Source organism: Tamandua tetradactyla, chromosome 4, assembly GCF_023851605.1.
Source record: "Tamandua tetradactyla isolate mTamTet1 chromosome 4, mTamTet1.pri, whole genome shotgun sequence".
NCBI classification, from domain to species: domain Eukaryota; kingdom Metazoa; phylum Chordata; class Mammalia; order Pilosa; family Myrmecophagidae; genus Tamandua; species Tamandua tetradactyla.
This window is the reverse complement of record NC_135330.1, coordinates 101,985,633-102,000,069: the sequence shown is the minus strand read 5'-3', so window position 1 is coordinate 102,000,069 and position 14,437 is coordinate 101,985,633. Positions and strand designations below refer to the sequence as shown.

Genomic DNA, 14,437 nt, shown 5'->3' with positions numbered 1-14,437 from the left:
AGCAAATTATATGATTTTCTACTGGCAACGGATCAACAGACATTTGTTTTCCATGTATCACAGAGAATGTTCATTACCTGAAAAACACATTCATGATGGAATTTGGGGTGCCACAAAATGAGCTGGTTTTGCGTAGATTAAATGACTTGTGCGACCTTTTTATCCTTTTTGTAAAAAGTCTTAATGCTTTTGAAGGGATGTTTAACACTATATTAAGTTCAGCAGAAGTGTCTTCCCAGAGGTAGCCATCCATCTTGCCAGTCAACCTCTTTGTAATGTATCAGACTTTCATCTTTGTAAAATTCCCAGTGTTATATAGCAAATCATGATTACCTTATACATACAGTACCAGAAAACAAAATGGCATGAACCTAATAACTAGAAATGTAGAAAGCAATTCAAGAAATGTGTGCCACCATCTCCCCAAATTTAACTCCAATCCTGCAAGACCAGTTTTTAAAAATTAACTAATTAAAAATAAAGCTTACATATTTAAGAGATTTAAGTGTTTCATCAATATGCAGATTTTCTTGTTAGAGTTGGAAAAATATTTCTCAATTCCCTTGTTTTTCTAATTCGCTGATAAGCTGACCTGATAATTCTAAGCTTCCATTTTCTCTCTTTTGATGTGCACCTGAGATCGAAGCGTCAAGACGCGACTTCCTTTTCCTGCTTATGTTTATTTTTCTCCAAATTTTGACTTCCTGTATTTTACATATCATCTATACTTGGCAAAGAAGTAAATACTTTTCTTTTATATGTATTTTTTCACTTTCATGAAATTGCATAAAAAGTAAAGCACAGAATTATTGCTGGATGACATCACTAAATTAAAACAGAAAGCAAAAACATCTTAAGATTTTGATTGTGATTCTGCTAAGAGAACATAATTCAAACATGTCATTTCTTCCCCCAGAACATAAACTATATAGACACTTACTGCACTGTATTAATAAGCAAAACACTGAACCAGAGAAAACCTGGCTCACAGGGACGTTGCTGTGAGATAAGAAAGCCTGGATGATGGAACATTTGTGCAAATAAATATATTTCCTTAACTTCAGGTTTGTTTGGTAACAAATAAAGACCTGTAAAATACTGTCGAGATGAGACAGATCCAAATGAGTGAGAACATTGTTTGTAATGGGTTTTCTTCCCTCACAGTGGTGGTTTACTGTACAAGTTACAGCAGGACCAGAGAAGCATTTACAGCCTTACTTTTCAAAACCAGCAAGTGCACTCAGAGCTCCTTTCATAAATTTGTGAGATTCCCATTAATGAAGTTTTGCTAATTTTTAAGTTTATTGCTGTTTTGTTATGACAATATTGGGAAAAAGAAGAGCTCAAAGCAGCAATCAAACATCATCTTTACAGGAAAACATGACTTCAATTCCGAACATTGGATTGCCCCCGTTGGCTTGCTGTTTCAAAAGGATGGACGTGGCATTAGGTCATGCTGAAAGAAGCAAAGTAAACGGAGGCAAACCAGGGCGTGCAAAGGTGGCTCAGTGGCAGAATTCTCGCCTACCATGCTGGAAACCCATGTTAAATTCCTGGTCCATGTTCTTTCCCCATATCTAAGTGTCCCAGCTCTGCTACCTGATTCCTAAAACATGCGGCACTTCTTTGAGCCCCATTATTTGCAGGTTTCTACATTTTTACAAGGTTAGGACTTTGGAAGTGTCAGGTAAGCATGTGAAATTTTACTTCAGTGGCCATTACATGTTGGTTGAAGATGATACAGATTGTCACTATTATTCACTGAGCACTCGTCAAGTGCACGCTACTCCAAGTGCTTTTCATACTCTAACTCATCCCCACTTTTCAGAGGAAGGAACCAAGGGAAAAGAGGGAAATCACTTTAATTGCAGTTGGAACCCAGACTGGGAATCCCTGCGCCCTGATCCACTGCCATCTACATAGACCATGGAACTCAATCAAGTTGTATCTGCTGGGGACTAAAAGAACCAACCTCTGGGGTGAAGAGACCCAGGAGTTCAGAGAGAACCACCAACAAGGGGAAGCTAGGACACCGTATTCCTCCCTTCCAGCAGATATGTTTCTTCTCTTGGTTGAGGAAATTCTAAATACTCAGTTCCACTGTTCATAATGGACTTATTAAAACATACTTACCCAGAGTTTAAGCCTAAATGAATTAAAACACTCTACACAAGTACAGCTACTAATTGAATCATTCTCTTAAAAAGCACTGCCACTCTACAAAGCTGCTTACATGGCAAAGATTAAAAAAAAAAAAAGAATTCAGTTTAATGTTCATAATACATTAGCCTTTTTTTTATCAAATTCCTAGATGTTTTCCTAGCTGAGAGTTCAGCATGTAGAGGTAGAGCAATGGCTTTATATCAGACCTTACAGGATCCTTTGGTCCCACGATAACACTGAGTGTGCCATGTCCTTCCTGTGGTCTGAAGGGAAATGTGGTATTTTTCAGACACATATTCTTCTAAGGGGAAATTCAGACCTTGGTTGAATACAAATTATTCATTGGTTGAATAAAGCTTGTTTATTTTTACTATCACTGTATTTTTATTAGCTTGTATTTTTGCATACAAGACTTTTAATCTATATTAAAAAAAGGACTAAAGAAACACCAATTGCCCAAAAATATACAAGGTCCCAAGAGAATTTACATCTTCTTGGCACAGTGATTCATTTTTTTAAATGATAAGCAGAAAACCCATCTGGATTATATTTGTATAATTATCAAACTTCAGTTGCACTTCACAATTTACAGCATATTTCTAAGAGCTTATTTGTTTTTTCTAATAATTTAAATCCCTGTTTCTCTAAAGTAATTTGTTATCTTCATACTTTTATTGTTACTAAGAGGAACTAGAAATCTATTTATTCAAGTTCCAATTCTAGTTTATAAACACTTACTACTTCTTTGACTAATTACCATTTAGAGTTTATGTGAGATTTCTGAATTCTTTTTTTTTTCAACCTTTGTTTTTAAAAGTAGAGTCATTCAATGCCGTTAGAATAAGAACTTCCATACTTTGAAGATTAAGATTAATTTCATATGCAAAAATAATTTACATTGCCAGGTACAGATTGTCAACCAAACTGTTAGAAGAAACAGATGCCCATTCCCAAGAATGTAGTTTTGGAAAGAAAGTTATGAACACATTGTTTTTGCTCTATCTATGCACTTAAGAGATGCATAAACATGCCTCTTATTTTTATGGGGGCAGTGAATACATTTTTAAAAAAATATTAAAAACCACATCAATTTGGGCTTGTTTAAACAGCTAGCGATTTAAAAATCATTCCCTTTTCACATATTTAAAATATCCTTACAATTATCTGTATCGAAGAAAAAAATATTCATTGCTCCCCAGGCTGTATACCATAAAACTTTTTAAAGACTGTTAAAGCTAGTGATCAAGTCTTAACTATTACCTAAACTAGCACTGGACCAATCAGTCTGTTAGGATAGCACATGATGTTGTTGCTTTTTAGCCTAATTACACAAATTAAAAGCCTTGCGTGTTCAGTCTTTAAAAAGCTGAAGCCCACCACCAGACGCTGTTAAAGGGTTAGTTGTTGTCCTTTCACTAACCTCCCTGAAGGAGTCTTTTAATTTCTTCATCTTCAAACAAATGCCCATCATCACCTCCAATGAACTTGCTGACCTTGGTGACCTCTGAGAGGATACATGTTTATAGCAGAAATTGGTTTATATAACAAAAAAGACAGATGACTCGATGCGATTAACACTGGCATCTGCCCAATAATGAGTTCCAGACCAACACTTAGCTCTTCCCAAGTGTTCAGTGCTGCTCTTATTAAAACAATTCTCTTAACAAGTTGTTGGACAATATACAATAAAAATAAAATCAAAATGACTGCCAGGTGCATTTCATTCCACGGTTTAAATTCTTTCTTATGTTGGAATGGAACTTACACAAAGGGATGAGATAAAGCAAGAAAAATGTTAAAGAACTCAAATATAATACAAAGGGATGAGATAAAGTAAGAAACATGTTAAAGAACTCAAACGACTATATTAGAGACAGCTTATATGAAGCCATATTCTTATTTTTCTAGACATGCTGACCTTCTTGCAACAGTTTCTTCAGAGTTTCTTCTGTTTCTGTACCTCCAGCAGAAATCCTAGTGTATTTTATTTCAGGACCTAAAAGAAAGATGATTATTTTTTTAAGAAGGCCTAATATTATCCACATTTTGTAAGTAAATCCACATAGGTACAAAGACAGTTAAGGTCACAAAGCACATAAGCAGCAGGACTGGGATTTGAACCCAGCAAGTCTGGCTCTCATCTGCACTCTTAACCACTGCACCCTTAACCATTGTGCTATTCTGACAGCCTTCTCTACAGGGATGGAAGAGCCAATCATGTCAAGTATTTGAAAGGGTAAGTGGCCCCAAATAGTCAAAGCCATCTTGAAAAAGAACAAATGTGGATGAGTCCTTCTTCCTACTTTTCAAACTTATTACAAAGCCACAATAATCAAAACAGCATAGTATGGCACAAGGACAAACATATCGACCAATGGAATCTGAATTGAGAGTTCAGAAATAGATCCTCACGCCTATGGTCAATGGATCCTTGACAAGGGGACAATGACTGTTCAATTGGGGAAGAATAGTCACTCCAAAAAAACCATGCTGGGAAGACTGGATCTCTATTTGGACTCCTACCTCACACCAAATACAAAAATTAACTCAAAATGAATCAAAGACCTAAATATAAGAACATGAACTACAAAACTCCTAGAAGAAAATACAGGGAGTTATCTTCAGAACCTTTTGTTAAGCAATAGTTTCTTAGACTACATACAAAAGATGAGCAATAAAGGAAAAAAACAGATAACAGGACCTCACCAAAATTAAACTTTTACATGCTAAAGGACTTTATCATGGAGTGTGAAAAGACATTCTATACAATAGGAGAAAACATTTGGAAACCTCATATCCAGTGAAGGTTTAACATTCAGAACGTAAAGAAAAATCTTACAACTCAACAGCAAAAAGACAACCCAATTAAAAATGGCCAAAATATTTGACTAGACATTTCTCCAAAGATATATAAATGGCCAATAAACACATGAGAAGATACTTAACATCGTTAGCCATCAAAGAAATGCAAATCAAAACCACAATAAGATGCCATTTTATACCCATAAAGTGACTATTCAAGAAAATGGAAAACAGCAAGCATTGGAGAGGATATGGAGAAATAGGAAGCTTCCTTCATTGCTGGTGGGAATGTAAAACGGTGCAGCTGCTGTTGAAGACAGTATGGCGATGTCTCAGAAAGGAGACAAATCTTGAATTATCTCATTGATATGAAGTGATCAGACCAAGCAAATTCATAGAGTCAGAAACTAGAATACAGGTTACCAGGGGTCAGGGTGGGGGAAGGGAATAGGGATTGTTACTTAATTGGTGCAGAGTTTCCTTTTGGATTGATGAGAACGTTTTACACTATGAGTGTAATTAACTCCAGTAAGTTATACATCTGAATGTGATTAGAAGGGGGAAATTTGGGGTTGTATATATGTTAATAGAACAAAAAGAAAAAGAAAACATGGACTGTACAACACTAAGAGTGAACCCTGATTCAAACTATATTAGCTAAAGTTAATAGTTGAATTATAATAATATTTTTTCAACTGTTAACAAATGTACTACACTAATTAATGCAAACAGTTAATATTAGGATGTTGTATAGGAAATTTCTATTTTCTACATGATTTTTCTGTAGATGTACAACTTGTCTAATAAAAAAATATGTTGTTTCCTAACTGGCAAATTTTTTTTAAAAAGCTGTAAAGCTGGCCAGAGAATGAGAATATTTTAGGCTCTCCAGATCACGTGGTCTTTCTCTCAACTATTCAACTCAGCTGTTACAGCGAAAAAGCAGCCATCAACAAACTATACATGGATTGGCATGATTGTATTCCAATAAAACTTTATTCACAAAAACAGGTGCCACAGGCCAGAGCTCACAGATAGGTGGTCTGAAAAACCACTTATAGGATAGTTATAGTAATGTTTCTTGGGGCTATTTCACAGGTGGGAGACTTATACTAAGGTTCACTAAAGGTATTGATCATTTGCTTTACGCAAACCTGCATATATTTCGGTATGTAGATATACAGACTTTGAGAATAACAGAAAATCAAAGGAGGGAGTGGATTTTCTTCTAGGGTTCACTAACTGATTAATAAATATCAAACAGAAGATAGATTTTATACTATGCATGCATACACATACAAATGTGCCTATAGATTTCTTTAGCACATTTCCAATTCAGAGTAAACATAGATTACTTATTTAGAATCGTATTATTTCTGCCAAAGAGAGACAAAGTAACTTAGCACAACCCCAGGAAAAGGCTTTACTTATTCTCCCTAATCGTTCTTATAAGACATTTAGGATTAACTATTGCTTAATGTCTATACTCCAGGCACAGTTCCGGGTATGGAATTAAAGATTACCTTTAATGATTCGCTCCTCCCGCGTCTCTTTTTCAGTTATTTCTACAGGCAGGCCATCAATGATTTTGGTATACTTTTTAATAATTGGCTCTGAAAGTAGGGAGAGAAAAATGCTTCTGATTTATCCCCAAATGGCGTCTAACCTGCCACAAACTAGACATTTTCGTGATTAAGTGTGTTGTCCAAAGCAACACTGTTGAAGATTCTATCATAATCATTTTGGGGACATTTCTTAAATAAATTAAGATCAAGGGAGGTTTGAAAGGTAGCAATTATGTCCAGAATCTTGAGTGAAGGAGAGGTTGATTTGGAAAGTCACCTCTCCATCTTCAGACTTGTTTCCTGACTGTGACACGAGAATTTATTGAGAATGCAGAGAGTCATACATCATTAGAGTAAGTCCAGGTGATGGGTTGTTAGTTAGTTGGGTTTTATCCAGTATTTATGAGTCCAGTATTTTCTTTGGTGTCAATGTCATTGTTATTATATTTTGTAATCAGGACTTCTGCATGCAGAAGTAATGACAGTTGGGGCGAGTGAGTTCATTGTTAAATTAATTCTAGCTAGATCCATGAAAAGGCAAAGCCTATTATTTCTAGCTGCTGATTAGAATCCATAACTGAGAAAAAGTCTGTCCATAACTTAAATAAAATAAAACCAAGAGAAAACAACAGATATTTGAGATTTTTAAGTCAACACTGGTTCAAAATAATCCCTATGAGCCGAGCTCGGCGCCAGGAAACATACAAACGCACCTCCGTGAATCACTTCCGTCACCATTTCACCCTCTTTAATCAGGCTGAATTCAGGTTCACCTTCAATTTTGAGCTTTTTTTTTGTGGGTCCTGAGATTATTTTAGGAGACAAATGACCATGTTAAGACAGTCCCTTAAACTCCCCAGAACAGGACATTTATTTCAACGTTTGATGTTACTCAAGCCATCAAAGCCATTTCAGGCTTTATGAAATCAGCTTTAAACTTTTCCCAAGGTCTTCAAATTAGGCACTATTTGTGCGAACAGATGACTTTGGTCTGCTACTAAAATTACTTTCATCTGCATTTAAGTTGGTGGATGAATACGTCCACTGATAGTGGTAAAGTATGCTCACATAAAATAGTATATGTGGCCACACTTTGTGAGTCAAACTGTGCATAAATTTGAGTTTCTCCGATTATAACTAGTGTAGAACCCACACTGCCATACTGATACCATCTATTTACTCTGTCTTTATCAGGAACCGTTAATTTTTTTTAAATGTGAGCATCTTACATTTTTTTATCCAGTGGGTACTGGACTGAACATAAGAAAATCTCAACTCTATGCCTACCTTTAAGATGCTGACTTTCAGATTTTAGGGGGAAAATAGACTTAAGTACTTACCTTTTAAATGGGAACAATGAAAAAAAATTAAGTAATTAATAGTTGAACAGTCTTTCAAATGCAAGAGTTAAACAAGTGTGTATATCACTTGCAAAATGATTTTGCTCCAGGAGAAAATCATTTTGAATGTTAGGAAGCTGATTACTACATTAGTTCATCCAGGCTATTTCAAAGAGGTGAGGGAAAATAAAGTTCAGTACATTCAACTCATACTGCAATTCCCTTCAATGGTTGAGTATAATTACCATTGCTTATTTTTGAGAGGATTTATTTGCTTGTCCAGAAATTGTCAATGTACACCATTACCCAGAACTAGTCTAAAACAATCTAAATAACAAAAACAATAGTGTGGTTCTTCAAAACCTTGTGGTTATTCCACACAATAGCATTTGATTTTCGGGGCCGAGGAATATTGGCTCTCAAACATAAGGATGGGTTCTTAAGATGTAATAACTTATAAAAGAAAGTATACCTAAGAAATTTAAGTGCAAGAAATGAATGAATGAAATATCTACATTGCTACTGCTTTACAAAAAAGGCTGAACTGAAATTTTTGAAACATTCCCTATAGTGTAAGCTCTATGAAGGCAGGGATTTAAATCATTTTTTTTCATATTTATTTCCAGCACAATTGGTGCTTATTAAATATATGATGAATTTTACATTTCTATAGACTTTTTTTAGATTTATCTTTAAGTATAAAATTTGGTTAAATACATTTTATGAGAAACAACTTAGAATTGTGTCTTTATTTTAAAGTCAGAAATCAAGAGTCTGAAGATGTTCAAACAGTAAGAAGGAAATGCAATTAGAAGCAATTTAGAAGGTGAACAATTATAAACAGCTGCCAGAATAAATATTTCTTTCTCTCATTATTTGAGTAGAAGCAAAACTCCTAAAGTTTTCAACTTACGAGTTATTAATGTTTGAACTCCCCCCTTATTTATCTAAGTTCCTATTTATAAAGATTCCAGACAGAGTTGATACTAATCGCAGAAAGACTGATATGGTAGAAGCCCAGTGGCAAAGACTGGGAAAGTAAGTGGATTGATCAAGAAGAAAGACAAGAGAGGAATCTTCAAAAATAAGAACACCGGCACGTGTTCAAATGGTAATCCAAAATTTTAAGGAATCTCATTTTTAAAAACAGTACAAGGGTTTTTAAAAATCAAGGGTGTAACCAACAATCATTTGGCCATTTTCCATTCAAAATGATCAAGAAATATTTTCTCAACAAAAAATTTCTGCATCTTAAATTTCTTCTTAAAACACCCAATTCTCTTCCTCTATATTTCAAATACAGCCAAATGACCCAGGAATCATATTTAAAAATATTAGTACAGATTTCAAAGAATAACTCAATTTTAGGTCTTGAGAATGACTAAAAAGATAGCTGACTAATTATCAATGAAACCAACATTTCCCCATGTGTTTTCAACGTGTAAATTTTAAGTTATGGCTTTAAAAGGAATAGGCGAAAGTATTGGCGAAGCCGCCATCTCATTTCACAGCATGAAGAGAAACACCGAAGTTGAAGATATTACAATAGTTTGCCTAAGATTCAGCCAAAGGCTTAATCGATTCCTTTTTTGGAAGAATATTTCTGTCCTTACAGAATAAAGAAGACAACCCGTTTTGTTTTGTTTTTTTCCCGGTGACAAGTCACCACACTGAAATGCTTAAACCCGGAAATGAGAAAGTCTTAAGGTCTGCTCCTTGGAAAAATTAAAACACTTAAAGGAAGACAACACGCAGGAAATTGGAGTTGGCTAACATAGACAGTAGTGGTAGGGAGAAGTGACTGCTTATTTAATGTCCTCAACTGAATCATCAGTGAGCAGTAAGTATATGTAAGTTTAGAGCTGGGATTATGGATTCTGTGCTCTGACTCCACTGCATCAGCTACCTATTCTCTTCTGCTTCTGGTGGTCTGGTTTTAAAATGCATCATATACAGTTTTCATGTTTGCATAGGCTGCTGAATGCAAAGCACCTGTCCTTTTGTGGAACAGCTTCATTCTTTCAATAGTGCTGGGAGGCTGCAAACAAAGCTACAAATAAGGGATACTCTCTTACGGAGTCTAAATTGCAGCAAAAAAGCTCAGGATTTATTTGTTTAGTGAATATCTGGGTACTAGTGCTAATACAATGGTCAATTAGCTTCAAATTAAGCCAAGTACAAGCAAATGTACTGAAAGTATTAGGAATGTACCATCTACTCTACTGAGAAATCTGCACTCCCCATTCTGCAATTACATTAGCATGCCATTGGTACAGAAATATTTAGCATGTTAGTTTCAAAAAAGAACGTAGATACATTTATAGAAACCAGTCTATTATGTGGATATTTTTCCACAGTAAAAGGAACCATGTATAACATTGACTTTTACCTTCAGTTTTGATAATAGGCTGTAGACTGCCTTCAATCACTTTAATTTTTGGTTCCACAATTTTGGTTATAATTTTAGTTGCTGAAAGTATAGAAAGTGGAACATGAATGTTGTTTGTATAAAAATAATCTGGACAAAATTGTCCTTTTAAAAACTTCTCTGGAGGATACTGAGGAATCAAACGTGATAATACATCAGGCAGTCAGATACAGGCAATATTCATTACTTAGTATCTTCTTATGTCCAGGTGAACTCTGCGGCCCAGTGACTTGGATTTGTTCCATTGAAATATATACTCACTAAATGAGGAATTCTATCTAGAAATCTACAATTCTGAATTGCACCACTAAAGCTGTTTACCTTCTTTTGTACTTCTTGAAAATACTGGCTGCATAGCAACAGAAGACAAACATAATTAATTTTATGCAATTCATAATATCTTAAATTGCATTCTTGGATTCTTTCTCAAGTGGAAGAAAAAAGATTCAAAAATGTTTTTCATGCATTCGATAACAGTAATACAGAAAGGAAAATATGAAAAACAGTTCAGAATACTTCAAAGTAAATTTCAGCCAGCCAGATATGAGCTCTATGCAACAAAATATGATATGATCAGCATTTAAGTTCCAGGCTAAAAATGCTTTAAATGTTCAGTTTTATCATCATCAAATTGCTTTAAATTTAAAGGTATATATTTTAAATGTATGTCATCTACCCAAGAAAGTTAACAATGTGCAAAACCTATTTCATAGCCAGTTACTGGGTTTACTTTTGGGGTTGTTTGCACTAACTGGAAATGTGTTTCCTGAGCCATACTACCAGAGCTACTGGCTTTTTGTCATTTCTAATGGGAAGCCTTAAAAGATGGATCCATTAGATAATAGTCTGCATTAAAGCAACGGTGCAATCATAATAGATTGTCTTGACACATCAGAGAAGAGATGCTAGCCCAGTGGGGTCTTTTTAGATGTTTAGCTGGGTCAACTTTTTAAATTAATGTGTAATTAATCAGTGAATTAATGTAGCCTTAATTGAATCTATGTTTCAGTCCTCAGATTTGATATCTTGAGATCTTAAATTAAGAAGCTCTAAAGTACATCAAATCTGTGTTCAATTCTTGATTCTTCCTCCATGGGGGTCTGGCCTCAAAGGAAGCTCTCATGAAGTCCAAAGCCACAGAGGTATCATCTGCTATTCTGAAGGGTTTATTTCTCTTAGCTTAAATTTTCATCGTGTTTAAGAACATGAACTTTAGCATGTTTAGCTGCTTTCGTTTCGATTTTGTTTTTCTAAAGACTTACAGAGTTTGAGGGGAAAAAGAGTTGAGGAATAAATACCAATTTTTTTTCCCCTCTACGTCAAATGAAACATCTTCAACAACAAACACTAGAGAGCTTTTTCTTTTGCCATACAATTTTAAAGTCATGGCATTTTGGGGACAAGATTAATGTACATCTTGGAAGTTAAAGAAATATTAAGATAAGTCAACAAAGGAACATAAAAATGGAATCTTTGGTTAATTGGTCTCTGCCTATTTGAACAATGCTTCTGAATAATTGAACAATGATTCTGAATAATAGCATTCACATTCTGGGAGGGGTAAAAGAAGCATTAATGTCGGCATGTAAATCTCAGAGCTGTTCCTAGATTTCTAGAGTAGAGAGGTAAAATTCATTAGACTTGCATAATCTAATAAAGTATAGTTCATGTGCAGTGAGCGAGGATCCAATTTTATTAGAGAGATATGAAGGATTATAATAACACTTTTGGTTCAAGCAAAATATCGCATTGACATGTATAGAAAGTGACGGAACTAGCACGGATAAAGTAGAGTAGGTAGAGAAAGCTAGTGCAGACATTTATTTTTTGGTGGAAAAAGGTGACATAGCATTTCTGATGAATAGAGCCCATAAAATTTCTTTAATTTGTACTAAAATATATCTTCAATAAGATTGTATACTTCCAGACTGGAATATGGTCATTTTGAACCACAATCGTTCCAAGTGAATCTTTATGCTGAGCTGGCTTGATTTATGACTACAAACTTGAAATCAAGAAGAGCAGCAGACATTTTGTTTTGCTCCTTATATTGGATCTATTCTTTTACCATACATGTTATAAATCTTAAGGAAAAATTCTTGATGAAATAACTAAAAAGTTCATGGTATAAAATAAAATAATCTTGTAGCCAGAATCAATGTGAGAATTGAATGAATGTTATAGCCACTGACATATTTTGAATGTTTAATTGTAGAGCCAAAACAAAATGGAAAGAACTTCTGCTTTGGAAAGGTACAATGAAAGAAAAAGACAAGACAAAAGAACATATAGCCACACTGGAAAAGAAATCTCACAAACCACATTTATGACAATAAATACCCTTTGTGGTTGTTTTATTAAGTAGTAAAAGTTTCATTTTGATAATCTGGTAGTGTCAAGAATCCTGAAATCTGGAAACTTTAGGTTTATGCCTTGACGAACATTTGGTTTTTATCATTCAATGTCATATGGGGAGCAAGAAGTTTATCGGAGCCAAGGCTGAGAGGTGTTTTTCCACGCATGCCTGAAGCCCAGGTCAAATGCGACAAGATTTGCCATTGTTTGGGATTCTAAATACCAGATTATCAATAATCTGTGCTTGTGAATATAAAAAAAGTCACTGCTTTCTTTTTTTACACCCTGCCGCTTGCCCAGCACAAATGTTCATGAAGTACTTACTGTAGATGGTCATGGGGATTTCTTTGAAGGTGCTCCCACGCACAAACTGAAAATAAACATTTACACTTAGTAACAGAAATGCAGCAGTCACAGTAACAAAACCATAGCACCGTTTTAATTCTTGTTAAAGTAAAAACACTGAAGCTAGGTAATGGAATGAAATTCCCATAGAAATTATCTTTCAGTTCTCTGCTATCCTGGTCAAATGATTCAGGTTTCTGACTCAAAGTTTTTTTAAAAAATTACAGAAGAATCAATTTATATTTAAAATATATGTTTATTAATAATTTTTCTTATATTTCTGACAGATTGACACTACAAGGGCTAAGGAACAAAATATTCCTTTGCCTTAAATTACTGTGATTAGTGATACTTTTTATAAGCAAATACTCTACCTTTCTCTCATATTTGGTTGCAAAAGTATTTGATGATAGATAGAGTACCAATATTTATGTACGTGTCTTATATTCCCAAGCGGACTATAGACTTTTTTGAAGAAAAGGCCATCTCTGATTAAAATTAATATTTCCCATAATACTTATCACATTGCCCGGACCCAAATACCTGCTTAGTAGATATTTGTTGAATAATACAATGAAGAAACACAATCATTTGTGGTGGGCCCATGATGGACACAAAACAAAATGCACACCTAATCCAGTGTGCATCTATTTTTTTTTTAGGTGCATGGTCCGGGAATCGAACACAGGTCTCCCACGTGGAGAGACCACTGAACCCCCATGCACCCTTGCATCTATTTTTCAATGCACACGTCTTCAGTCTCCCACATTAAGCCTGTAATATCTGTTCAACATGCTAGAAATAAGTCCCATCACCTCTGTACCTTAATTTGGATGTATTTGATCAGTTTATTAAGTATTTCCAGTAGCTGGTCATTTCCGACAGGTGTGTCTGTAAAGAGACATATTCAGTGAATAAATCAATATTGATTTTAAAAAGTGTGAAATAGAGATCTCAGTTCTAATTGAAAAATATTCAGTCCCTTCCTGGGTCCAACAATCACTAACCTGCTGGGTAGAGGAGCTTATCTACTACATGAATTACTCCGTTCGTTGTCATGATGTCAGATTCCTTTGATTTCAGTTCATTGACCAGAAGCGTATCATTTACCTGTCAAGAGAGGGCACAAGGCCAATGGGACATTGAATGAAGGCTGAGCACTAAGGTGATTTATGATGGGTGAACAGTATCATACATTTCTAGAGAACTTACTCCTTTCAGGTAGATTTTGCTTCCTTGTATGGTCTTTAGAATGTTGGTGACACCAGGTTCGAATCCCTTTCCAATGAAAACTCCCGGTGTCAGATGATAAAGAATGATGTTCTGAAGAGCATTTTTGTCCCCTAGGGGGAAAAGATACATATTTATTTCATACAATGCCACATTTACTGACAGCTTGGTAAGACAAGGATGAAGGAGGACATTATTCCCTTGCTTTA

At 34.9% G+C, this 14,437-nt stretch overlaps 1 protein-coding gene across 8 annotated transcripts in view; it reads right to left on the bottom strand.

The window, feature by feature from the left end:
* The window catches only part of POSTN (periostin), a 32,662-nt gene that overhangs the window by 1,983 nt on the left and 16,242 nt on the right, over positions 1-14,437 (bottom strand). The window contains exons 13-21 of one of the 8 annotated variants that reach the window (XM_077158057.1): positions 14,211-14,341; positions 14,006-14,108; positions 13,822-13,889; positions 12,978-13,023; positions 10,260-10,340; positions 7,244-7,333; positions 6,489-6,578; positions 4,082-4,159; positions 3,584-3,667 (exon numbers count right to left, since the gene is read on the bottom strand). In XM_077158057.1, the coding sequence (XP_077014172.1) occupies positions 3,584-3,667; positions 4,082-4,159; positions 6,489-6,578; positions 7,244-7,333; positions 10,260-10,340; positions 12,978-13,023; positions 13,822-13,889; positions 14,006-14,108; positions 14,211-14,341 (771 nt within the window). The remainder of the gene's footprint in view (positions 1-3,583; positions 3,668-4,081; positions 4,160-6,488; positions 6,579-7,243; positions 7,334-10,259; positions 10,341-12,977; positions 13,024-13,821; positions 13,890-14,005; positions 14,109-14,210; positions 14,342-14,437) is intronic. The other 7 variants (XM_077158058.1, XM_077158059.1, XM_077158061.1 and 4 more) reach the window with 7 other exon arrangements.